This window comes from Saccostrea cucullata, unplaced genomic scaffold, assembly GCF_032062105.1.
Source record: "Saccostrea cucullata isolate Sc308-1 unplaced genomic scaffold, CSIRO_AGI_Scuc_v1 ctg156, whole genome shotgun sequence".
NCBI classification, from domain to species: domain Eukaryota; kingdom Metazoa; phylum Mollusca; class Bivalvia; order Ostreida; family Ostreidae; genus Saccostrea; species Saccostrea cuccullata.
The window spans coordinates 334,052-362,048 of record NW_026930700.1 but is presented as its reverse complement, the minus strand read 5'-3'; the positions used below and the strand labels follow the sequence as shown (position 1 = coordinate 362,048).

Sequence of the window (27,997 nt, the reverse complement as noted above, 5' to 3'; positions counted from 1 at the left end):
AGCATTACAGAACATCTTTGAGCCTTTGGCCCAGGAGAGCTAAAAAGGTAAATTCACCTGCATGTTATTTCTATATCTTTGATTCTTTTTTTTAAAAACAACAAGATCTGGGAATAAGTCTATCAAGTATATTTCATAAATAGACATTCATACACATATATACACAAACATTATAAATCACTATTTACACAATCACAGACATTAATCATGCATAGAAGCTATTATTATGGTAATAAAAATACATCTAAAAGTAAACAGGTAAGCAAACTAAATAAAAGGTTTTAAAGACCAGCAGTTTTCTGAGAAAATGATATACAACTCATAAAAATGTATAAATGTGACAGAGTTGTCTCTCTTTGTAATAAGCTCAAAATCTAATAATATTTAAATACAAAATGCAATTTGGAGTTCTTTTTGAAAAAGCAATGACAAATCTTTTTAACATGGAAGCACAAATAATGGTATCATTAACTCAGAATCAAATTCATAAAACTATTGCAAAAAATGGTCTATGTAAAGCACATGACAAAATTTAATATTAAAAGAGATCAACACATTTATATTCCAGATTTCCTTACATGAAAATATATTTTAAATTAATCTTTAGATATCATTAACAACTGAAGATTGTCAAAGCAGATCATAAGATATCAAACTTGATCTCAGTAACAACTACAAGGAAAGATTTCTAATTTACTATATTTCCTACTGTAGATTCCTTATTATTTGCGAGTACTTATTATTGCGAATAGGCTATTCAACGTCAAACAGCGAGAATAATAATTCGCGAATGGTCGATTGATCAAGATATTTTTTAGAGATTTCAGCATGATAAAAATAAAGGCGAGTAATTTTATTTGGCGTGTGGTCCTTCTTGCGAAATTAAGCGATAATTAATTCCACGCATATATTTAGAAATCTACAGCATTTCATTGTATTCCAGTAAAATGTTTCTTTAATCCACTGAGTCATTTTGTTGTCAACAAAACAATTTACCGAGAAAAAAAAAATACAAAAACATCACCGTAATGAATTGTGGTATACATTAACATAACAATGCACAAACTAAACCCTGTAAGCCACTAAGTCATGCAAAAACCAGCCAAACCATGTAACAGGAAATCTACCACAGAGTTAAAAGACTGACCATTTAACTTTCTTTGATTTACAGCAGCTGTATTTATATGAAACAATTCCACAAAAATTTTTAACAAATTATATCTATCTGTGAATTTCCTGTCCAATAGGTGTTTTTCTGAAAAACTTTTTCCTAATAATGAATTTACATGTTTATTGTGCAACATTCAAAAAAATATACTCACACTATAAATGTTTAAAACAGCTAATTTCAGAGACTCTAATGGCACTTTTCCTGTTCACCGTTTTCCTATTACGATGGTTTTTCAAAGTTTCTAATAAGCTAAATATTTTTCATTCATTTTAATTATTGCTATAAATGAAAAAGCAAAATTGAGTATAAAAACAGCAGTCAAACATATTTCATCTTTAAAAAGTTCTTCCAGCATATCTTTAAATTTAACATCAACTTGAAATCAAATGGACAAAACATTGTTGTTTTACTTAGTTCTACAGGTACATTACAAGTAATCTTGTTTCCCTTTATACTAGAAAAAAAATTTGATAAAAAATTTTGACGGAAATAGGTCGAATTCAAAATTAAGAAAAGAAAAATCTGTTTTCTTTTTTTCATTAATCTACACATCTCTCCTTTAACATCTCCCGTTTATAATTCCTCCACTCTGCTTTACTCTGTTTTTCTAGTCATTCTCTGATAATGCTGACTTTTATTCCACAATTAATTAAATAAATATCTAGCTATTGGCCATGATCTGCTTCTTGGAGACCTCTTCGTGGTATTTCTTCAGTCGTTTCTTAAGTTCCCCAGGAAACTTTTCATGACATACACGGCACACAGGCTTCAGATCAAATTCAAAGAACTTGGTTCTACAAAAAAAGGAAAGAAACCTTTCAGAAAAAAAAAATCCCAGAAATTTTTTATCTTTGAGTTAATAAAAGCAATTTTTAAAAATCAAAGGCCTGAAGGGCCATAATGGCTTACGTGCTTGACATGGATGTAAAATGTAAGGAAATGTAGTATACTAGATTATTACTTAGTGTTTCCTCAGAAATTTCTTACTGCAAGGGTGGGGGGTCGCTGAATTGACGGCCTGAGGCGTTTCTTGGCAGTTGAGTTTATTTTTTCTAAATTCATATTTAAATGAAAAATACAAATTCACTAATACCCTTTTTTACAGGTAAATAAAAGCTAAATATATAGATTTTGAACAAATTGTCAGTTTTTGCTTCAAATTATTCAACAATAGAGTTTTTCATATAAAAGAGATCTAATCACGAAAAATTGTTCTATTAAAATTTTCTATAAAGCCATTGTCTTTTTACTGTTTTTTTTATTAAAAGAAAAATAAATAACGTCAGGTGCCTGTGGTTTTATGTTACGGTATTGTGCTAATTTTGCTATCTACAAATAGGCCCCTAATGACCCTCCCTTATTTTTTTATGTATCTACTCTTGCAGTTATCTTGAAACTTTTTGTTCTCATTATGTAGCACCAATGTATAATGCTTACTGCATGTAGATATTGTCACTTGGAGCACTTCTGAATAGTGTATTAGAAGCACATGCGTTGGAACTAAGTGCTTTCCAGAGTTCATAAAGTAAATTCAGAAACATTGATAATGTTAATCACACGTTTCATTTTCAGTACATGAATGCAAAAATTATGTGTTTAAATGATGATTTTTTTTTTTAATGTCGGAGCATCTATGTTATTTATAGAATGACCTGCGAATGTTGGAAAACCCCACATGTACATTAACAATTAAGTGTATTCCTTTTACCGTTCGTACTATCTGACAGCCATCAGTTACATTTTATGGTTATTAATTAATATTTTCATCAACTACAAGCTTGATATTTAGTAATATATGCCAGTGATTAAATTGCAATGAACAAAAATTGGCAGTTAGGCTATTGCATCATACCCCGTGCCACGATATGCATTGAGTTTACAACATTGAGTTGGCGGGAGATCATGATCGCGTTATTGCCAGGCAAAAACGGCCTTAGGAAATCACTGCTTTTAGCAGCTGTTTAAACAGTTTGTAAGGTAAAATACATTTAATCTGTGTTCCTACGAACTATCTGGCGCAATAACGTACTCCCAACAGAGTTCTCTTTCTTTCACCGAATGTCAGACTGCTCGGCCCAACGACACCTCGGCCCATTGACATCTCGGCTCCTACGGCTCGGCCCAAATTTGCAGACACCTCGGCTCACATAAAAGACACCTCGGTCCAAACAGAAATATATTATTTTAATCAAATATATTTATTATTTATGTTGTTATATATCTATCTATGAGATGCAAAAGAAAATTAATTTGATACATTTGCAATCTTCCAAGACAGCAAATTGACGGTAATAAAAGAAAGACGATCCATTAGTAACTTGATTATAAGTGCTAGTCATTAAACAAACAAGAAGACGCAGTGCACCATTGAGAGTCTCGAGCGCGTGTCATAGGGGGTGGTGACTATGAGGAGTTAATTACGAGAAGCCATAATTGGGAGTTAATTTTAATGAAAAGTTCCTTGAAGAAACCATTGTTGATATTATTGAATTGATTTGAAAAAATATGAGATCTTAAAATTAATCATTAAAATATATAGATAAAAAATATTTAACAAATCAATAAATCTTGTGGACCAGGACATAAACTTCTGCTTAGACCTGTGTTGTTTACACATAAATATTAGTAAATTCATCAGTCAGTCGGGAGAGGGCAACCAGACATTTTTTTTTAATGGCTAATAAATATATTAATAATGTATAATGTTGCATTGTAAAAAAAATAAAGAAATAAAAAACTAATTAAAACAAACTAAATTTAATTTTATTCCTAATGGGCCGAGCAGTCTTCTGTATGGGCCGAGGTGTCAATGATTTTGAGCCGACCTGTCAGGGCCGAGGTGTCAACCAGCACGGGCCGAGGTGTCGTTGGGCCGAGTGGTCTGTCTACCGACTTACCTACACGGTGGCGCTGTTGACACATACGGTCAGAAGATATTCTTCCGCATCCTCACAAGAGTTTATTCAATTTAGTTTTTTTTTTATTTGGTTTATCTTGTCTTCAGTGGCGAAAATTAAATGAAAATAACAAGGTTTTTGATTAAGGACTTGGTGAGTAATTTTCACAACAAACGTAGAATAAAATTAAAGAAAAGACGAGGACTATTTTATCTTGCTCATGTCTACTAGAATACACAGTGAACTCTTTGCCGTAAAAATACACCGGGAGCTATAATGGCTTCGTAAGCCATAAAAATGAACTTTCAATGTCAGATGTCAATGTACTTGTTTTACAAACCTTTCAAAATATTTTTTTTCATTTTTCCTGTGTAATATTTTAAAATCAAGCTGAAGTCCCTGATTAGACTGTAGCACTACTTGTTTGTATTTTTAACAGGGGAAAAGAAAAGTAGCATTTGCACTTAAAATTATGCAACAGCAATAAAAAGAATGGTCCATGGTTTAGTTGCTTTGTTGCAAGATTAATTGCAATCAGATAATGATTAAAACTGTTAGAGAAGTGATATTTTGAAGCAATAAATCAAAAAGTTACATTTTAAGTAGTGTTGGCAACGAGTACCCGGTTAACCGGTAAACCGTCGAACGATGCGAGTATCGGTTAGTAAAACTCCTATTCGGTTACTCGGATAAAAATACATCTTATAAAGTAAATAACTAAAAAAAAAATAATATTAATTTGTTTATAAGCGTATACATAAGCATTTCTCGAATTTTATTTATCGCAAGATTAAATGATTTAGTGTTTCACTAATACGATCGATTCGTTTTGATTAGTTTTCACAGTTAATTGTTAGCTTTGATTTCCAGCAGGTTATACATGTACAAGTTTTGAAGACCTGAGTTATAATTACCTCATTAAACAATTTAACAAGATGCCGCCAAAGACATATATTAATAGCTTGGAAGTATTTAAAAGAACAGCTGATTCGATACCTTTAATGAATTGGAGTTATTGTGTACGGTTGTGACTTCAAATTTCTAAATAATTATTCTCCTTGATCATGACATAATTATATCGGGAGTCGAAAAGTAAAAATTAAAAGGTGATGAATGCCATTGTAAAATAGCGTGAAACATTGAATATTTTTTTTCTTCTGATTTAATTAATTTTTTAATTATAAATACACGTATCAAAATTCTTTCAAGATAGTGCGTGCATGGGTGTCTTGAAGCATTCAAAATATTTTGTGTTTTATTACTACCGATGAGTAAAGGATGAGATATGAATATGAATAAATCATCCGAGTAACCGGGTACTCGATCGAAAGATTGAGCGAGTAACCGGTTACTAAAAATCGTCCAATTTGCCAACACTAATTTTACGTAACAATGGCAACATTGTTCATCAAATTCAAAAACCATGCACTAAATTATGAATCTAAATGTACACTACTTGTGTGCCAAGTAATATTGTATCTGGACCAAAACTTTAGGAGGAGTAATGCTTTGAAGGATTAGAACAGAAACTTCTATTTTAAGTAGTATTGTAGTGAAATCAGATTAAAATTGTACCAAAAAAGTTTTCAAGGAATATCAGAGAAATTTCTATTTTTAGTAACCATGGCAACACTAACATTTTACACATAGCTAAATGTATGGTAAACTTTGGCATTCAAAACAACATAAACAAAGATTGGAAGTTCAAAAGGTTGTTATGGTATTTATTTAAATGTCGAACATGCTGAATGCCATGCAACACCATCAAGTGCAAATAATTTAATTTTTTTGAAGTCCTGTATTAATTTTTAAAAATTTTCAAACAAAGTTTAAATGTTAAATACAACAAGAGGCCCAGGGGCCACAGCTCTCACCTGAGCACACCGGCTAGGAAAAAGCAAATATCAGCTCAGAAATGAAAGTTTGCTGAGTTTGGAAGGGGGGGGGGGGGCTTAAATCTTAACCCCCAGGGGGTCATGATTTAAACAAACTAGAATCTACACTACCTGAGGATGATTTCATATAAATATCACTAATCATGGCTTTGAAGTACTTGAGAAGGGGATTTTAAAAGATTTCCCTATATATTCTTATGAAAAACTTTGATCGACCATTTTGGCCCCACCCTACCCCCGGGGGGTCATGATTTGAAAAAAAATTGAATCTACACTACCTGACATGATTCCACATGAGTTTCATCTTTCCTGGCCCAGTGGTTCTTGAGAAGAAGATTTTTAAAGATTTTTCCTATAAATTCCTATGTAAAACTTTTAACGGTCATTATGGCCCCATCCTAGCCCCAGGGGTCATGATTTGAATAAATTTGAATCTACACTACCTGAGAATGATTTCACATGAGTTTTATCTTTCCTGTCTCAATGGTTCTTGAGAAGAAGATTTTTAAAGATTTTTCCTATATATTCCTATGTAAAACTCTGATCGGCCATTTTGGCCCCACCCTACCCCGGGGGTCATGATTTGAACAAACTTGAATCTACACTACCTGAGGATGATTAAACATGAGTTTCATCTTTCCTGGCCCAGTGGTTCTTGAGAAGAAGATTTTTAAAGATTTTTCCTATATATTCCTATGTAAAACTTTGAACGGCCATTTTGGCCCCACCCTACCCCCGGGGGTCATGATTTGAACAAAATTGAATCTACACTACCTGAGGATAATTTCACATGAGTTTTATCTTTCCTGTCTTAATTGTTCTTGAGAATAAGATTTTTAAAGAATTTTCCTATATATTCCTATGTAAAACTTTGATCGACCATTTTGGCCCCACCCTACCCCCAGGGGTCATGATTTGAACAAACTTGAATCTACACTATCTGAGGATGATTAAACATGAGTTTCATCTTTCCTGGCCCAGTGGTTCTTGAGAAGAAGATTTTTAAAGATTTTTCCTATATATTCCTATGTAAAACTTTGATCGGCCATTTTGGCCCCATCCTACCCCCGGGGGTCATGATTTAAAAAAAAATTGAATCTACACTAACTGAGGATGATTTCACATGAGTTTTATCTTTCCTGGCCCAGTGGTTCTTGAGAAGAAGATTTTTTTAAAATGCCATTAATTTTTCTCTAATTCATAATTATCTCCCCTTGGAAAAGGGGTGGCCCTTCATTTGAACAAACTTGAATCCCCTTCACCCAAGGATACTTTATGCCAAGTTTGGTTAAAATTGGCCCAGTGGTTCTTGAGAAGAAGATGAAAATGTGAAAAGTTTACGAAGACTACGACGACAACAACAACGACTACGACAACAACGAAAGACAACAGACAAATTTTTATCAGAAAAGCTCACTTGAGCGTTCGGCTCAGGTGAGCTAAAAACAGGATTGTTTTATTATATTGGAAGCAAGTTTTGCATACTCATAATAGTAAAGATGATGAATGTTACTGACTTTCCTTCCTTTCTTTTACTGTCTGATTACCAGATATAGGCACCTGGCCCATTGCACCATGTTGGCTTCAGATTCTACCATGTACACTATAACAGATGACTGAGATAACAAATGTACTCACTTGTGACTCATTTTTCTGTCGCAGATAGAACATGCAAAATGGCCTACACACCAGGACTTGTTAAAGGCACCAAACACTGTAAAACGTATCAGAATTCATCATACTGAATGTAAAAACTGTATCAAGGAAAACATAAGAGAACCTTATCAATAAAATTTTAAATCAAAACAATATGTATTAGTATAGTCAGAAGAAAAACACTGAAAAAAAATGCAACATATAAATGGAGTAATTTAGATTTATTTTGCTGTCCTATAAGCTGTACAGATTTACAACATAATTATAATCCAGAGAGGGGGAGGATGAAGTTATTTCCCTTGTGTCTGTACTTACTCCTGTGACTACATTGTTGCAAACAAAGCAAATATTTCCAAACAGCTGAAAGGAAAAAAAAATACACATCATAGAGCAAATTCTCATGCCATCAAAATATTTCATATTCTCTTTCACATCTTATTAATAAATATAGATAAATCAAAGGCCTGACGGCCTTAGAGGCGCATCGCATTGAGGGTATAAAACATTTTTTTTGTCTTAGAGAAATTCAACATCAATGTTAAGGGAATGAAATAATCCAGGAATAAGAATTTAAAAAATAACTAACATTTCTCTGAGGTTAAAAGAAAATTGAGACATGGCTCTGAATTTTAGCCAATCGATCAGAAGAAGAAAAACATTTTTTTTAATATAGTCTGATGTATCAGTTATAATTTTTGATATTTAATTAAATCATAATTGATTTTAATTCTTTTTTATTTTTATTCCTTTACTTGTAGGAAGATGGAATATTGAATGACAATATAGAAATAACTGGTAATGATTATTGAATAATTCTACATAATTTCATATGTGAATTATTTCAGTTTCTTTCATTATGTGCACTTTTATAAATATCACTACTTAGTTTTTAACTTTCCCCAATATAAATGGCACAATATATAACAAATCTTACATACATGAAATGTTCAAGTAAATTATACAGGACTAAAATAAACAATCGGGTGTGGTATACGGTTTATTATGAACCCGTCAATGGGGGAGATTCCCTCCAATATTTTCGATGATATATAATTGGCTATGAAACCTTAGTGGTATGGATTGAACTTTAAAAAGTGTATGTTTATGAGGTATTAGTAATCCTATAAATTGAAAGTCACAGTAACTGCAGTTATTTATTAGTCAATCATCATATTCAACTGACATTTCGCTAAAATCCTATCACTTCACTCTTTGTGTCACTCCGTGGAAATATTTTCCCGAAAGATGGCGCTTGTTGCAGAAATTTATTCAGTTGGATATCTTACTATTCGTTTACTCGAGTGAAAAAAATAGTAACATCCCCTTCATTTATCAAAAAAACAAAACAATGATTCTGTTTCTACGTCTCAATTGCTAGTGATATTTATTTTAAAAATAATATTACTAATATTTCCTGATACAGAACCGAGTAATTTATGGTACGAGCTGTTGTTATGCAAATTGATCTTACTCTGCGCAGTGCACGTTTGTTGTTGTTTTCTCTCTTTGTTTTTAATTGTTTATTTTCTCCTTTTTCATATTCTCTGTTGATTCAAAGTAAATACAACATGTATGTGTGAGATTTTATGTTATTAGTTGTTTAATATTAACAATGGATTTCGCCAACTTGTCAATTTACATTATTATTTTTAATAATGTGTTAAGAATCAACATTGTTGAGTCCTTTGCCGTCGCAGTTTAGATAAGAAAGAATTGCCAGGTGATCGCAATGAGCCTGCATCGAAAACGATGCGCCTCAAAAATCTATAAATTTTCAATTGAATTGAATAAAAAAAAATCTGGAATACTTTTTTCTAATAAATAAGCTGGTATGTACTGCTCTTTTGTACAAGTACATGAATCTTAACTGTGTACATTCTAGCTGTATCTATTTTGAAAGCTAATGATAATGTAGCTTGATATATATTTTGTTAGTGTATCTGAGTACATGATAATTTTTCCAAAACAATGAAGGAAAGTGATAATAAAATTTGTTAAATTTTCCTTTGTGAGGTGCACATTTTACATACACTGAACATCTGTAACAATAATAGATGGCAAAATACTTTAAAAGCTGTCATAAAAAATTGCTGTAACATTTGAAAAAGGATACCAGTTTTCCTCAATACTTCATTCAAGAAATCATCAGGTAACACTCAATCAATTAAATTAAATATCATCAATCTGTTCAGTACAGCAAATCTGACTTATGAAATGATTACTCAGTATCAGAACCGAGTACCTACTATAATGATTCCTACAGTTTTGAGGATGATCAGAGAAGAAAATTAGATACAAGAACCAAAGTTTAACAAACCTGATGGTAATGAGTTTCACAGTAGGCCAGTCCCTTCTTTTCATAGTGACGAGTTCCAAAAAATGGACGTTCACATTTAGCACACACAAAATGCTGAAATCAAGAAACTTTTTATTTAGTACTTTATCTACCGAGGGAAAATGTTAATAAATTAAAATTTTACATTTTAACTAGAAATATGTCCATAGGACATGAATGCCCCGTAGAGGGTATATAAGTAATGCAACATGAAATTCGAATTTGTTTTTGAAATTTCAGAATATCTTGAAAAGTGATGCAGTTGAATTGCTAACATCAGTATGTATCAGCATATGAAGTTTAATACTAATTTAAGAAAAGTGAGGTCAAGGTCAAAGGTAAAAGTAATGTTGATGCAGTTGAAAAGCTCTCATCAATATGTATCAGCATATGAAGTTGAAAAAAATATGCATGGTTTCTTCAAAACTGACTTAATCACAATTTGATAAAAGTGAGGTCAAGGTCAAAGGAAAGGTCAAGGTCAAATGTTGATGCAGTTGAATAGCTCTCATCAGTATGTATTAACATATGAAGTTTGATAAAAATATCTTGAATGGTATCTTTAAAACTGAGCTAAACACTCATTTAACACTCACAAAGTGAGGTCAAGGTCAAAGGAAAGGTTAAGGTAAAAAAATGATGATGCAGTTACATAGCTACTGCATAGCTCTCATCAATATTTATCACCCTATGAAGTTTGATGAAAATATCTTGGATAGTTACTTTGAAACTGAGCTAAATGCAAAGTGTGAGGGAAGGACAGACGGAAGGACGGAAGACGGACATGACAAACACTATATGCCCCGGCCATTTTCATGGCGGGGCATAAAAATTATGCTTCCAATTCTTTAGCAAAAGCTGACTAAACTGGGTGATTTTGGCAACAGTTTTAACTTCGTTTATTGAAGTTTTAAATATCTGGGTTGTTCTGAAGGAGGAAATTAATTTTTTCAAATAATTTTCATTGAAATCATTTTAAAAATTCCTACCTCTACATGCCAAGCCTTCCCCAATGCATGTACAACTCTCTCTTCAATAGGACGTCTACAAAACACAAAGGAATAAATTCTTATGTACTTTTAATGAAACTCAAGCAATTTTTGCTTGCATAATGAAAATGTCACCCCAAAGAAAATATTACAGATTCTCAATAAACAGTTTGAACTGTAATGAAATCTGAACTTAAATGCATCTAAACCAACAGAATCTCATTTTTATTCTAGATTACTGAGACTAACCTGCATGCCCCACAGATAGGGATTCCCATTTTATCGTGACAGCGTAGACAATACAGTTCTCCCGACTTCTCCCTGGCATCTGCATTTAGCTCTGAACTGTAAACAAAGGGAGATAAACAATACAATCCTTCTAATGGCACAGCCATAAATAAAATTGAGTTTTTTTAAAATAAAAACAATACATTTCTCTTGTAGAGATGTCTTGTTTCAAATAAACAAGTTCAATGCTCAGAATGTAAAAAGTACTTGTAATGAGCCACTTCGACTAAGAGCCACTTAGGGATTTTTTGTGCTTATCAATGCATTATGATGTCATGAATTGCATCATTATACATATATCCATCTTCGCTCGCCTAATCTACAACCCTTGGCAGATTTAGTCCTATCAAACGGGAACTTTAATTGCGCCACCTATCACCATAATTGAGTTAAGTCCCTTGAAGCTCTTAAATATTTGTCCAACGAAAATAGCTGTAATATATGTAAATCAATATGACGTTTGAAACAATATGGTGACCTCCATGCAATTTGATGTGGAATATTACCACCCAACACCTCATACAGCTGTCGGCACAACTCAAAAGTGGTAGAAAATATCGTTCTTCACGATTTTTTGTCTCGAGTTTGACAACACTTTCTACATGTTGCCGTATCAATTATTATCAATGAGCCGTGACATTTGATTGGCTTAAATTGATGCACCTAAAATGCGGAACACGGACTTATGTGGTCCTTTCAATAATTCTTGAAAACATATATAATCAAAAGAAAAAAAATTCAAATTAATTATTCCCTTGTTTTTTTAGCATACATCACGTCCTAACTTTCATCCCTTGTAAATAATACTCTTCTTTTGCATACAACACGAACAAACTTTAATTCAGCCGAAAATCGTCCATTGGTAAAAACCTTGCGTAGACTGGGACTTTGCAGCCAATCAAATTCGTTTGCGCGAGTTCTAAAATTTTCAGCCAAATCTGCCAAGGGTTGTAGAGTATATTTCGGATAGGAAACCCTTGGCTAAGAAGATGACACATATCCTGAATATTTCTTTCTTCAAAAATTGCCAAATATGATATTTTCACTATTTGGTATACAGCACAACCTTAGACCCAAAATGTGTAAAATATATTATGAAAGAACTGTTCACGTAGATTAAAACATTATTTTCTTTTTTGGATTGAGGGGTGTGCTCAGATTTTATTTCTTTGTTGAAGGTTCTCAAACACACTTTTTTTTTCTGCAAAATTCAAGAACTCCGGTCTGTCAATATATATTTTTTCGGAGAGATCCAGTTCTCTCTGCAGCTATGACAATATTATGTTCGGGACTTACCCACAAGAGCTGCAGTTAAAGTGATAAGGATGGTAGGCCTCTCCCCGGAACTTGATGTGTCCAGAATCAATGATGGCACTGAAATTAAGCACAATATCAGGTTTAATGTCTCTTTATTGCAGTTTGCTCAACACTAACTTATGACCAAAAGTATTTACATAATCCTCCTTTTTTTGTTATAAGGAAAACTGTTTAAAATATTATTTGAAAGTTCAAGCCCCTATCACATAGAAATTAAACATAATGAATCTTTCATTTGCAATTTGTGAAAAATTTGAAATTATTTAACCATTGGATTATACCTTTACATTTGTGGAAAAATTTTGCCCAGACATTTGTATCTCTTGGGCAATATTTTAAAAATTGTCATGTAACCTTAATTGGCAAGTAACACACAAAAATATGTAACTGCATTAAATGTAACATCATTTATCAATATATTTACTACAAAACAATAAATTAAACACAGTTTTTAAATATTTTTAAAATCTTTTTTAAAACTTTGAAAGTTGTTTCCCATGTGACACAACCTATATCAGTATACATGTATTCAATGCCTTTTTTTTTTTTGACAATATTGGTAAAAAAAATTAATCCTTATCTTTTCTAATAGCCATATATTAAATAAATGTGGTCAATTTGAAATATGATTTATTACATCATTTTTTTCAAAGTAATTATTAAAGCTTTCTAATTAAAACTAGCTACACATAATGCTGCAATTTTTCTCTGCAATACTAAAATTAAATCTTTTTGACCTGATGATGTAGAAACAGTTTGATTTTCGTTTCCTACACATCTAGGAAAGATGGATTATGTTTTTAATGAACTATATACTTGGATTTACAAATAAAGCTATGTTTCACAGTCGGTTAATATGCATCTTACACTTTCCCCACAATAACTCCTGTATTTACACACAAGTTTGACAAGGAGACCCATGTGTTTTTCTATGTCTTGTTAACGCTTTAAGTAATCTGATGTTCCTACAAAATGTCTTTCATTTCAATAATTTTTGAGTCTAAACATGAAAAAATCAGGTAATATTTGATTTCATTATTAGAAACTGTTCCATTTTAGTACATGTACTTTGTGAAAAAAATACAATATTTTAACAAAAACAACGGTTTTGTGTTGTATTAGCTAATATACAGCAACAGAAATTGGGCTAAAAAAAAGCGGTAATTTTTGCGCTTTCCGTTTCGTGCAAACCATGTAGCGTTTCGTGTAAACCGTGCAAATTGGATGTAGCGTCACTGTAAACCGTCTTTCATTTGCAATTTGTGAAAAATTTGAAATTATTTAACCATTGGATTATACACTTACTGGCATTTGTGGCATACATATTTGCCCAGACCCTTGGCTTTCTCTTTGGCATTGCATTCTCGACATAGGGCTCTAAAATGCAATTCATACATATGTACAAGTATACACACAAAAATATTTAGCATACAACTGCATTAAAACTTTGAACATTCAAAATGACATTACACGAAGTATAATACAAATTTGTTTGTTTTCTTTTCTATAAACAATGTGTTCAAATTAATAAACTATGTACACAATTTGTTTTTATAATCATGAAATGTAAAATTTTTTTCTTTTAGTTACAATGTATTTTTTTTTATTTAAAGCAAAAATATATCAGTTTCCGCTCATCTCTAATTTAAACACAATGTATCATTTTCAGCCTTCAAAATAATAGCTTCTCAGGCCAAAAATTTCAAAATTCAATGCTACAGGCAGGTTTTTTTTTTAACAGGTATCACTTGGTCAACAAAATGTGTTATTAACTGATTATCTTTTTTGTTCCCTTAATATATTAAATAAATGTGGTCATATTTTTTTTAAATAATGTGTGCGCAATTTAAAACGTAAACATTTGTTATATCAAGTTCATTAAACAAATAACTGTATATGGCAAGAAAATTGTTTTGCTATATGTCTCTTTATTAACTTAATGACACCTGAAATAACTCAATTTTTTTTCAACTAAAATGGAAAATATTTAATGAGTTATTTCCCTTTCAAAATGTCAAAAAAATTTACCAAATGCAAGTTTTTGTAAAATAAACAGAACTGATTTGGTAGTTTTTTCAATGCCTGAGAAACTATAAATCATTATTTTTTTTTGTTTTATTATAAATCCTACACATCTAGGAAAGCTGAATAAAAGGATTATGTTTTTAATGACGAAATATACCTTCCAGCATTCTTGACAAAGCCCTCATCAGCCAGTGGAGCCATACAGATTTCACAGCGGAAACAATTTGATAAGCTTTATGTAAAAAGAAAAATTGAATAAGTATATTCATAGCCTTGATTTACCGGTTTCCCTCCTATAGATAATGCTCCGTGTTAAAAAAAAATCTATAAATGTATCAATAATCGCTAGTAGGTATATCAAAATTTTATTTCTAGATCAAAATCAAGAAAAATATCTCCGCTACGGAAATCAAACACAATTTAATCAATATTATTTAAAAAAATGGTTCATTTTCCTGCAGTAAGTTTTGTGTTTAATTTATTAAATCATTTATATTACATTGAAATTCCCTAATATATAAAAATTATCTTTCATTTCAATTCAATTTTTGGTACCCAAACATGAAAAAAATCAGGTAATATTTGATTTCATTAATAATTAATTAAACTGTAAGAGTATTAAATATTTATTTTATATATTTATTTTTTAAACAGCTGCTAAATGTGGCTTTGTGAAAGATTTCAATTTAATTAATAAAACCGTTAATGTGAATACAAAATACAAATATTTTAACTTTTTAAGGCCGACTATTTTATGTGCTACTATTATACACGTATATGTGCTTTTTTTGTATTAGCTAGTATATACATGTATTTATCTATCTTCCGACTTTCAAATTTTTGGGGGGGCTTAGTTCAATTCCTTGTGAAGATTTGAGGATTAATTTACTACAGTAAGAAAAAATGCTATCATATGCAGTTCTTTTGTGAGGAAAATAAATATGATTGACAAAGGTGACAATTGTGCAAAAAAATTATCCTTACGACACTTTCCGCAGCATGGCGCAAACAGGACATGAAAGTCATGCTCACAGTACTTCCTTCCTTCAAACTGAAAAATAAAGAGATCATCACTGAATGCCTCATCTGATACTGACAATCAAATGGTCTATAACAAACTGAATAACCTTCAACAGATTGTCCTGTTTTTATGCTAAAGAGTAGTGTATCCGAGATGATTGATGTAAAAATATCTTAATATTACAGCAAAAAAATATCTTGTTCACAAGAAGTTATAAATATGGATCTCATTACAAACAACAATGAATCTTGTGTATCATTTAACAAAAATTCTCCATTATTCATTACTAGGAGGGGAAAAAAAGGCATGTATCAGGTAAGTTTATTTACAAGAGTTCAATGGGCCACATTGCTTACCTGAGTAACTTTTTTTGTTCTTTAAAAGATCCCCTCCTTTGTAATACCTACTGTGGCCCCGCCCTACCTCCAGGGATCATGATTTGAACAAATTTGAATCTACACCACCTGAGGATGCTTTCACATAAATATGACCAAACATGGCTTTGAATTTCTTGAGAAGTAGATTTTCCCAATATATACTCCTATGTAAAACTTTGCTTGTCTTTTGTGGCCCTGCCCTATCCCCAAGGGTCATGATTTTAACAAATTTGAATTTACACCACCCAAGGATGCTTTCACATAAATATGACCAATCATGGCTTTGTTGTTCTTCATCAAAGATTATTTTTATATATAAGACATTAATACCTATCAATTTACAAGGCTTACCTCATAAAACACACCCTCTGGAAATGGTTGGAAACACTGGGCACAGCTAGAAGAGAGAAGGACAAAAAAAAGCGTTAAATTGAATTCCTTTTGCATCTAACTTTTCATTCACCTACAAATTCCTTAAACTGGTCTCCTTATATGATGGGAACTAGTCATGAGTCTAGACAGCTAATATATATTGAAGAAATTGAAAATTTTGATATAAAATTTTTATTAAGATGCATTGTATGTTTTGTAAATGTATATATTGTAATATGAAGAATGAAATTTTATCTATTAAAAGCAAAATAAAGCTGAAGCAAAATTTTGGGAAGAAAATAAAAACAAGCAATTTAATTTGCAAAAAGCTGCAGGAGTGTCATACAGTATGAAAAAAAGTGCAAAGACTAGCAAAAGATACATTAAAGCTAGCAATAACTGCTAAAATAAGCAATATGGGAGAAGCCATTTCATAAGTGAAGGTTGATTGCAAATACAAAATTGAAATTATACTTAGCTTTAGAAAATAAGAATCAGAGAAATTAAATACTTTCTGAAAATGCGAAAATTTTAGATTAACCAACATCACAATCATCAAATTTAACAACTAGTACCACCACCCTTGTACATTTACCATTTAAAACTTCACATCCCCATTAGTTATATACCTGAACCCAGTTAGTACTTACACAAAACAGGTAGTATGCCACACCTGACCGTTAAAATTCACCATCTGTTCCCAAGGAGACAGTGTCTCCTGACATTTAGAGCATGTAAAACCCGGGGCTGGCCTTGCTTTTCTGCTTCTATGCGGAACGCAACAGTGAGAGTATAAATACAGCAAGCATTCTTATAGAGTACAAAATGTATGCCAATGAGGTAAATGTGGAAATATATTGATTCAGAAGTAAGAAGAAGCAGATTAAGGAATAGTGGCACTGTTAACTTTTTTTGTTCTTAAAAGATAACATGTTGAAACATATATTAATTTAATAGAGTAAAGATATATATACACAATGATTTTCCACATTTACTACAAGTATATGTAAAAGTTAGTAGTTACAATGGTTTGTCACTGAAGAATTTCTGTCAGTGAGATTTTCATAGATTCATTCCTCTGAAATCATGCAATCAGATTCAAAAAGTTTTCTCTGACTTCAGAATGAAAATATGAAAAGATTTTGCATATCATGATGTCACCTGACTTTAGGAAGCAACACAAAAAAGTGTTCCTCTAGTATGCCATAAAGCAAACAATCAGGTTCAATACATAAAGGGAATGTGCAATTTTCTATATAAACTGTGTATGGACATGTAAAGTAAACACAAGCAAATTTGTTCCTAATATACATGATATATGTAGCCTAACATGAAATAATAAACATATACATGTATATTGTGGCAATAATATTGCACATGAAAGGTATACAATTCATATGAGTTTCTGGGATGTCATCATGTGAAAACTTCATTCATGACATAAGGTACAGATAAAAACTTAAAAATATGAGAATACAAGCTATTACAATAACAGTCTTACAATACTTTATATGTTTAACTTAATTGTTATGAATGCTGCATTTTATATCAGGACAGATATATTCAAATAAGACTGCTAGGTTATTTACCTATGTAACTCTTGGAGAATTTCATCTAAATATAAAATATTTACTAAGGCCATAAAAAATAAATTGCTAGATTCTCATCCGGATTTTTTTTTAAATCAAGGCGGGCGGGCGGCTTTTATTTTATATTTTTTATTTTTTCAATTTTGCAGATTTTTTATTGACCTGGTCAATCGGTGTAAAATTATCTACAATACCCGAATAAAAGTCATAGTAAAGGTTCAATTATCTCTTACTTCACATCATCACCAATCTTTTTCAACCAATGATCCTTGTTCAAAATATATATGCAAGTATTACAGCAATTACCATCTTCTCAGCTGTCAAAATCATGTCGACTTCCTTCGCGGGACTTAAAACGAAAGTAGAATGGTAGATGAATACCATTATACAGTATAGACGAAGAAAAACAGAAATAAAAAAAATCGAAGCAGGGGTTTAAAATCGGGGCGGGCGGGGATGAGAATCTAGGAATATTTTTATTATGGCCTAAAACCCAAGAAAAGAGGTGTTAATAAGGTACAAACCAAATAATATTATATTACAATCTAGTTTAAAAGATCTTCAAGATGATAAAATATTTAATGCAGATAAAGATAAGTAAAGATTAATACATGCACTATACAGTCTATAGCTAAGCAAGGCAATAAAATGAATAAATGTATATGTATGCAACAATTCCAACTATTATTCACAAATGGCTCACTAGAATTGACACCATCATTTATCTACATAAACATTGAACATATAGACTTTAACAATTTTATAATCACATTAAGAATGACTATGATCAATATGTATTACCTAAATAATGAATCTACACCCTCTAGAATGACTACAGTACTAGATATAATAATAAAACACTCTGAATTATTTCTTGGTTTGGAATGACACTTTATACAGGGAAATTTTTGCCCCTGTTTTGTTTCACCCCTTTTGCCCTACTCAAAGGTGGGCAAATTAAAAAGGGAGCGAAATTCAAATACATATGTAACACAGTATCTTTTCTAAAACAAAACTGAGTACTGTGAAATCACTAATTTTCATAGAGGGTTTAATTTTTGTTGTTTTCAAGGTATGGAGAAACCCATGAATTTATGACTACCATGAAATGTAAAATTTCATATGCATTAGGCCAAAATAAAATTATAGTTTGTTTGGAATTGCCGCCCGCCTCATTGAAATACCCCCCGCTCAAAAAATTTTATTGGCAAAATATTGGAAATATTTTTTTTACCGTCTTATGTCCGACATAAAGGCGACATTGCTTTTTACAAGTTAGTTTGTTATTCGAAATAGCTTTTTAAAGTCGGGTTTGAGCTCACATAATTTTAACAACACCGGTCAATAAAACACTTTCTTCATAGTATTTATGATATAGGGAATATAGGTGGCTTTGACAATATAAAGCCGCTTTTGGATCAGTGAATGTGAAAACATTCAAGTGTTGAAGACCAGAACATTTATGCATTTTCATAAAATAAAAGGTGAATAAAAAATTAAATGGAATGATACACCGATACCTGGAAAAAGCTATTGTAATAGATTGCCCTTTGAACTTGATAAGATAAGTCCATCATGTTGAAATTAAATTTTTTAATGATTCCCAGTTAAAAAAATAAAAGGGTCAGAAATGTTTATTCCCAAATACAAAAAGAAAAATGTTGTCTGTCAGTATGACAAGTCTTTGAAACCTAATGTTAAAACTGATTCATAGCGAACACTCTAGATATAAAAATTTTTCCACAAAACATCCCAACTATTTTTAAGAAATTTTGTGTGGTTCGCACTCTTTGTAAGGGTTGTCTTAATGAAGGGCTAAATTTCAAAGAGAAATGCTATGAAATACACTAATGATATTGTTTTAAAAAGATTTGTTAAGAAATCGTTTTAAAAAGATTTAAAAGAAAAAAGTTTGACTCTGAAATTTGACTTTTAATAGATGAGCAAATGTAACATCGAAGAAAGATTGATACTTGAGTACTGTTCTGTGTATATTTTAGACAAAAGTGATATTAATCAAATAAAAGAAAGAGGGAAATTAACGAAAATCACCACTGTTCATTGAGATTTTTATTTTCTATTAATTATATAGCTTCAATTTGTGAAAAAAAAAAAAAATAAATTCCCTCCCTCCCTCCTGGGTCTGAAAACCCCCAGGCGGCAATTCCAAACAAACATTTTTTTCAGGATGGCCTTACTCTTAAACATATTTTCCAACTATGGAAATCAAATCCACATATGAACCAATTTTCTTTCCCCAAACCTAGAAGATTTGACACCATGAAAATTTGTGATTTTACAGTATTTAAAATGGGACAAAGTTGTTTGCAAGTATGAAAGGGTGAAAATAACACAGAGCGAAAATAACCTTGCATACAGTACTTAAAACTATGCATGCTTGACTATTTTGCTTATTGTACTTTAATAAGGAGGCATGCAACTCTAAAATTTGATAAAAAAGATTGATTTGGCAGTTTATATATAAGACAGTTGTTTGGGTGAGTATAATAAAGCAAACATCTGTAACATGCATCTATCAATGTAACATTCAACATACCTTATTGTTAAGATCAAATGTTGTACTCATATTACTTTAACAATGCATAGAATTTCTTTCTCAGATGTGCACATGAAAACTCAAATGATATTGATCAAGCCCTATCTGAAGAAATTATTGAAATTGTTGGGTGAATTTCTTCCTATTTGGTATGTAAGTGTAAACGTTACAACTGTCCTCTGCAAATTTGATTATGATTATCATGTGTCATCCTACAATGTGTAAGACCTTTACATGTTGGGATGGACTATAATTGGGAGGGGGGTCCTGTAGGGAGGGGCAGAGTACTTACACGAAGCACTGTGTGTGCCACATTTCCCCGTTGGAGTTGACAATTTCCTCATTCGCTCCAAATCCCTCGTGACACCTGTGGCATAATGCCCCATTTCCATAGGACATGTTGCTGCTGTAAAAAACAAATACAAGTCATCAATATTCTTTAAAGCCAGACAGCATCAATATATTTTATACAGCCACACTAAATATTATGTTAAAATGAATTTCCTTAAGAATGTGTGGGAGTACTGTTTGATCAAGCTTGTAAGAAAAGAAATTCTGTATGGAATTTTCCACAACCTGTTTTGCAAATTTTGCAACTTGCAAATGCACTTGACTGCCATCTGCTGTTCTAGCTGACAAGATTTTCAAATCTTATATCAAAATTATTTCATGTGAATTAAATGAAATTCCACTAATATTTTTTTAAACAGGGAAATACATGTACTTACATATTTTCATGAACATTGCAAGTTCACTGTACATGATAACATGATATTTTTTCATATAAAGGGCATTCAAAATATGTTTCTTATAATCTTGTACATGTTCCAATGTACAAAATATAATTCAGAATATAAATGGTTTGAATCAATATCATCATAAATTTGAACATTTTAGTGAACAGATAAAAACATTCAGAATCAGAAACCTTACAGAGGTATATATATGACTACTATCTTTCATAAAAGCCCGTAAAAATTTACACAAGATTCAATTTAAGATAAACTTCTATGGTTGCTGTTAACAGTTGGGATTTAATGTGAATCGGATATGCATTTCCATTGAGATTTTCTGAACTTGTGTCAATACTAGCAATAGAATTTCCTACTTGTTATCTAAAATTACCTCTATACTTTGTCGTATTTGAAGCTCTGTAATTTCTTGAGAATTGATAGTGTACATAATGTACCTATTTGTTTGCAAAATATCTTGTGCAAATATCAGTGTACCCTCAAGAGGCCTCTTGTATACAGAACTTGTACACCCATAAATTCTTGGTACTAAATGCTTGCGGATAGTCAAATATCAACATTACCCAACATGTAAATGAATAAAAATTAAAACGTAAATCCAACCATATTCAGCTCAAGTTTCATCTAGCTGGTATATTGCTCCACTTATTTACAAAAGAGGCAAAAAAACCATATTGTGTTCATAAGAGTACTAGTATTCAATAAGTTGGCCAAGTATAGCAATGCATGTAGAAAAATAAATTTAATGCATGTGTTGTCCTAATAACACTTAACATGCACAATATGAGTTTACATTAATTAAGTGAATTATCATAAATTATTTATGTTCAAGATAAATTATTTATCTTGAATAGCACACATCTATTGTAAGCATATTATCATACAATATGTTAACACCTGTTTTTTAGCTGCATAAATGCACAATTTAAAACTTTCATTATACCTTTATAATTAAATTCATGAGATGACAACCAAAGTGAGAAAAAAAAAATTAAGAAATACTTGGGATCTATATGTATTCCTCAATGAAAATAAACAATATAAAAAATCAAGGGATGAATCACCTCAAATTTAGTAAAAAACTTGATTCAACACCTGATTTTCAATGTCATTTTTAGTAAACACTGAAATTCCTCAAAAATACTTCCTGGTTTTCAGAACATGTAGCCCCCTGATTACCTGTCCAGTGGCATCACCCCAGGTATGCCATTTGTGGCACCGTAAAAATTTCTCTCTGGTAACGGGTCATCGTAATGAAGGCGTCGTCTCTGAAACAAATCACTCTCAGTATTCTCCCCTAAAGACTGGAGTCGGAAAAATCCGGGGTTATTACGACGATTGGCCATTGTAGCTTATTGCTGTATGAAAGATTCCTCTCAACAAACCACAAATTTCATGAAAGTCCAAACTATGATCCCAAGTCAATGTAAATTTGGTTTTCTGCTTGTCCTTTCATGCAGCACTAGTTAACTCAAAATCAATAGCAAATTGGATAATAAAAAAGAAACCATTACATCATCACCACATTATGTTTCACCACTGGCAAATTTACACAAAATATGAAGCTGACACAAAATTTGAATAAAAACAGAGTAAAAATGTGTCAGGTAAAAGAATCCCAGTTTCACAGGTGTGTCTCTCTTCAGCTAATGTATCTATTTTACCAGGTATATTTTCTTTAACAAATGGGGTCAAGTGCGGTGAAATATTTAACTAATATCAAGATGTCATCTTTGCTACACATGGGTTGTAAATTTCTGTGGCCAAGTTAGGACAGGTATGCTGTTATTGATACTTATGTCCACATGATGATTTTTAACACAGGTAAGTCAATTTGCGGCTAACGTCTACCAGGTGTCTACAAATTTGTCAATATTGACAGTCTCAGTGGATCACCATACATCAGATAAACACCAAGAGTCTTTTTCTCACTCAATTACTCCCAACACATCAACTTAAATGCATTCAACTTTTCCTTTGGGTGTCAATACACAAAAATCCATTTAACTTAAAGTGTGGAGAAACTAATTATCTCTTCAGACATTCAGCTCGTTTCAGTTCTACTCAGGTGGAAAATAGAAGGTAAATTCATTTATCTCCTGACCTACTTTAAAAAAAAAAAACAAGAGCTATATCAACAGCATATGTCAACTAATCACCAACACTTCATTAATATTCAATCCAAAATCCAGGAGTCAATTGTATGTATACAACGATCTTACACAAATAGAATCCTGGAGTCTATATTCAAAACAGGAAAGCACTGCACAGTTCTATTTCATCTTCTGGTGAATGTTGCAGGTCATTAAACCGGACTCTGTTGTACAATCATTTTTCCAGTCTGCCGAATTCTTTTCACTCCACACAAACAAAAAACACCTGACAATACTAATAACTTACAAATGCAAGAAGAAACAATGTTATTGTTATTTTTTTCTACCCAGCCTAAGACATTTAAAATAATCTCCTTGGCCTATAGAACTTTAAAATCATGGTTTATGATAGCCATGTGGAAAGATCGCAAATTTATTCGGCCATGTCAAAAAACCTGTATTGACATAACACTACTGGGTCACCAATGCCGTGGAAATGGTCAAATTAATATGCTTAAATAATTCTGAAAAGAGATGTTGCCTAAGGGTTTTTCTCTCTTTTTCCTGGGATTACAGAAGTTAAAATACAAAAGTTTTACACCAGCTAGGGCCCCCTTGTCACATAACACCACGTTTCTCCTGTTACATGGCACAGAACATTCTTTCTACAATTTTATTTTTATTTGTGGATCTGGAGGATGAATTGCACACACCTGTCAGGTATTTATAAGCATATATATATTATAAACAGTTGTCGTATGTTAATTCACTAAATAGGTAAATGTTTTTAGAATATATGCCCCTTTTCATATTAATGGAATTTTTATTGCGACAATTGCATAAGAGAAGTATGAACTATTCATTTTCTTTTTATCATAGAAAGATTTACACACAAAGTTTGTACATTAATTTGAAGATTCACTCTCTCAAGAGACTTTGCTACCAACAGGATTACATGTATTGATACACAGCTGTAATTTACAATCCTCTGAAGTTGGTTACTTACACTGTGCTTCATTTGAAATATGGTACTGTCTGACACTGAAAGAATTGCCTCTTGCACTCTAAATTCAATTCCAGTGTTATATGTTTACTATCTTTGGAAGATGGGTTGTGATAACTAGCATTCAGTCGGTAGCGCACTCGCTCTGTGTTTGGAAGGTCTTGGGTTCAGACATGCCCACGACTGACGCAAGTCAATATACAATGTAATATAGATAGCAACTGTTTCTTCATCAAGTGCTCACCACTAATGAAGTGGAAGTTGCAGGTCCTTTAAATGAGACCTTAAAATCAAAGCCCCTTGTCTATCAGGTGTTGGCACAAGAAAATCCCTCATAATCATTGCTCAATGGCCCCCATCATTGCAAACTACCGCCAAAATGTACGATTCTCTGAGACTCCCATTCTGGTTGTAGTTGAATGAGAATAGAGCATTTCGTACTTCATTAAAATACTGACCAATGTGTGTAAAGTATATTTGGAAAACAAACTTTGTCACAACCTTTCAATACCTTATTGCAGTTTACGTAATATTTTTGTGCACTGATGATGTTGATGTTGATTTCATTTGCAATGGAAACAAATATTATCATTGGCTGAACATGATGTCACAGCATATAGGTGTAAATATTCCAAGATTACAACAGTTTATGCAATCAAGCAGCCATGGATAGGAGAGAGTTATATGCTTACTGCGATACTTGACTTGAGTTGATCAATGGCCTTAAGTGCTGGGTAAATTAAAGTCTTAATTTGAAGCCCTTCACTGGTATATAGTTATGTTTCTATATGAGTGAAAAATTTGCGAATGGGATGCTAAACACTTAGCTGCACACAATCAATTTTCTCTGGCTGTGTTGTCAATGAACACAATTTCTGTTTTCTAGAATTCCAGTGTATTTCCTGTGTACCTGATTTACTTAAGTTACTATAAAAAGATGTTTTGGACTTGCCATTGAAGATTTGTTTGCTAATATGCCTGTTTACTGTCCAAGGATCATACCTTACTGTATTACAGTTTGCACATGCCGTGATGTACTTGTTAAAGGCTATAGAAAAACTGTATTTCATATTTCTAGGTGGACTTTCAGTGTAATATATTGACCAGTCAACCTCCTTATGAGAAAAGATGAAATAACTTGAGAGTTCATGACTTCAGGTGAAGTACAAATCCACCAAATAAGAGAATACCCTTCAGTATGATTTCTAGGTATGGAAACTAAGCATAACCAAGAAATGGCAAAGTCACGACATAATTTGACTGCGCCTCTTCAAGGTTTGATTTCACTCTGAAAGAGATTTAAACTCGACAATCATTCTTACAGTTTCTAACCTTTTCCTCTATTTGACAAGATTAGTGCTCAATTTATGCACACGTATGATGCACACATTTGGGGGATTTCTTACACTGATAATACAAATGTAAAAGAAACATGCCCAATCTACATTCACATGAAAATTAAAAACATTAAAATTATTCATACATTATGGAAATAACATGCACAACAAAATCCAAACAGTTTAAGAGCTCATTGCTTATTCATGATTACTTTTGCATGTTTGCAACAATATATTATAAGCATAAAGAAATCAGATATCAAAATAAACATTGAACCTATTCAGTATCTATTTTCATACATGTACAATAATATTGTATAAGAAAAACTGCATGATAAACATTTCCATATCAAACTTTTTTTTTTAATTTAACATAAAATGTATGCTACACTCCAATATACTCATTTTATGCCTATGATTTCACTATATGCACATAAGTACATGTAAGTACATTACTGATTAGTCATACGAGGTCAACAAAATTTACATTACCTTCCCTACGTTTATACACAAGCAGACTTGATTGTGATGCTACATGGAACAGTATCTAATACTTCTTGAGTATTTTATATAACTATACACATCATTTCCTCATTGTTAGATAAATATTGAACACATTCCTGTGCAAGTGTGATTCAGCAATGCTGGGCTCAATTATTTCCTGTAACATGCCATACAGAGTTGTCCTTCTTGGCTTAAAAGTTGCATGTCAGCTAGACTGTGCAATTCATTATTCTCAGAAAAATTTTCTATTTATAATTATTTCAATATTCTTTACAACAATATAAATGGTAAAATCAACTTTTGAACAAATTGCAGTAAGATCAATGTATGCACTCTGCAACAATGTTAATGATCTTTTTTTTTTTTTTACTTTACAGTGTAATCATACAGGAACATGCAAAATAAAGAAAAGAATTACAATATATATATTTTTTAAGCATATATTTTTTAATTATCATAAATCTATTAGTATTTAAAACGTTTTTGTAATATTGATATATTGGCAAAATGCTCAGCCCTAACAATTTGATAAAAACTTAATTCAAATTCGCACTTATTATGGAACCTTTATTTGCATACCTGTACAACTGAAGTTTAACAAAGCACAACTGTTACAGATTTCATGCTCAATGTATTTACTTTTTTTTTACTACAAGTCTCATTTGCCATGTGGTATTCGCTGACTTAATCATCATGAATACTTCACTGACATAAGAATGCCAACTTATAGGAAAAGCAACCATGGAATGCAAAAATAATCAATAGCTCTCAAAGTACATGTAATATAGCTTTTTTTTTATGGACAATTAATGGACATCATATAGTTCATACAAACATACCATTACTTAAATAAATGGTATCATCCGCACAATCAATTTTATACACTACTTGAATGGTCCCCAAATAATAATTTAACTCAATAATTATTAATAATAATTAACACAACTTATTTTGACTAAAATTATTTTTCCCTGCTGATGTGGGAATTTCTAATTTTAAATAACCTTCGATGACCCTTACCCATTAATCTCTCCAACATCAGCCTTCTTTACCTCCATCATGAAAAACTGTCAAAACTGGTCAACTGGAAAGATTTCCAATGCCAGGCTTCTTTTTTTACACCCCTTATTAAAGCTGGATCAGTCTAGCATCAGAATTTCTAAGACCCCATGTAGTTAAGTTATCACAAGCACAGTCAGCTACTGATGGGGGTTAGCAAGGAGACAAGAATGTTACATGTAAAGTTAACTTCCTGTACTTATCGCCTGGAATTTTAACTTCAGCAGCCATTAAAATTCCTTTGTGTTTATTTTGTGTCAGGAACCTGCAGAGTATCAGTCTTATTATAATAAGTACATTGTTTCAGTGGTTAAGTAGAAAACCATGCAGATCGTTGTATTTGAGATATTTGTACATGCATGTGAAGAAATTTAGCAACCAGCACATTCTTTTTTGTAGTAAATTTAAATTGTCATTTTCTTTCAGATTTGATCATGCTATGAGCATACAATGAAAAGGAGGAGTATCATTTTCCCATTTCAATTTTCATCTGCAGAGGACCAGACTAATGTCAAAATTTGACGGTCCTGTTTGCAAGGCTGGTAAAAAATTTGACTGGACTGATAAATTTCAAGAAAATGTCAGTCCAAATGACCACATGATGCAAATTGTAAAAAGATGGGATTGAATCAGAGTGTGCACGTGAAGGGCATATAAAACAGATGAGATGGCTGCATGGTGAAGATGGTAGATTTAATTGACATGAAACATGTTATCTATGTCTTAGATTAAAGACTTTCTATTCCCAAGAAAAGAAACT

General features: G+C 31.9%; 1 protein-coding gene and 1 long non-coding RNA gene across 3 annotated transcripts; one reads left to right on the top strand and one right to left on the bottom strand.

Annotated features, from left to right (window-relative positions):
- Positions 1-114: 114 nt before the first annotated feature.
- On the bottom strand, positions 115-23,474 carry LOC134229674 (LIM and senescent cell antigen-like-containing domain protein 1). Its single transcript, XM_062711443.1, is given in 14 exon segments — positions 115-1,965; positions 7,602-7,677; positions 7,931-7,979; positions 9,937-10,029; positions 10,944-10,998; positions 11,193-11,288; positions 12,528-12,605; positions 13,854-13,925; positions 14,731-14,845; positions 15,561-15,624; positions 16,323-16,368; positions 16,994-17,110; positions 20,782-20,895; positions 22,421-23,474. Coding segments are annotated over 14 exon segments (1,275 nt in total). The 5' UTR covers positions 22,588-23,474; the 3' UTR covers positions 115-1,832.
- LOC134229675 (uncharacterized) lies at positions 23,260-27,887 on the top strand. Of its 2 annotated transcripts, XR_009984221.1 has the most exons (4): positions 23,260-23,323; positions 23,911-24,054; positions 25,416-25,546; positions 27,664-27,887. It is a non-coding gene; the product is annotated as an uncharacterized LOC134229675 (long non-coding RNA). The 2 variants fall into 2 exon arrangements; XR_009984220.1 differs by lacking the exon at positions 23,260-23,323 and having other exon boundaries at positions 23,672-24,054.
- The last annotated feature ends 110 nt before the right edge of the window (positions 27,888-27,997 follow it).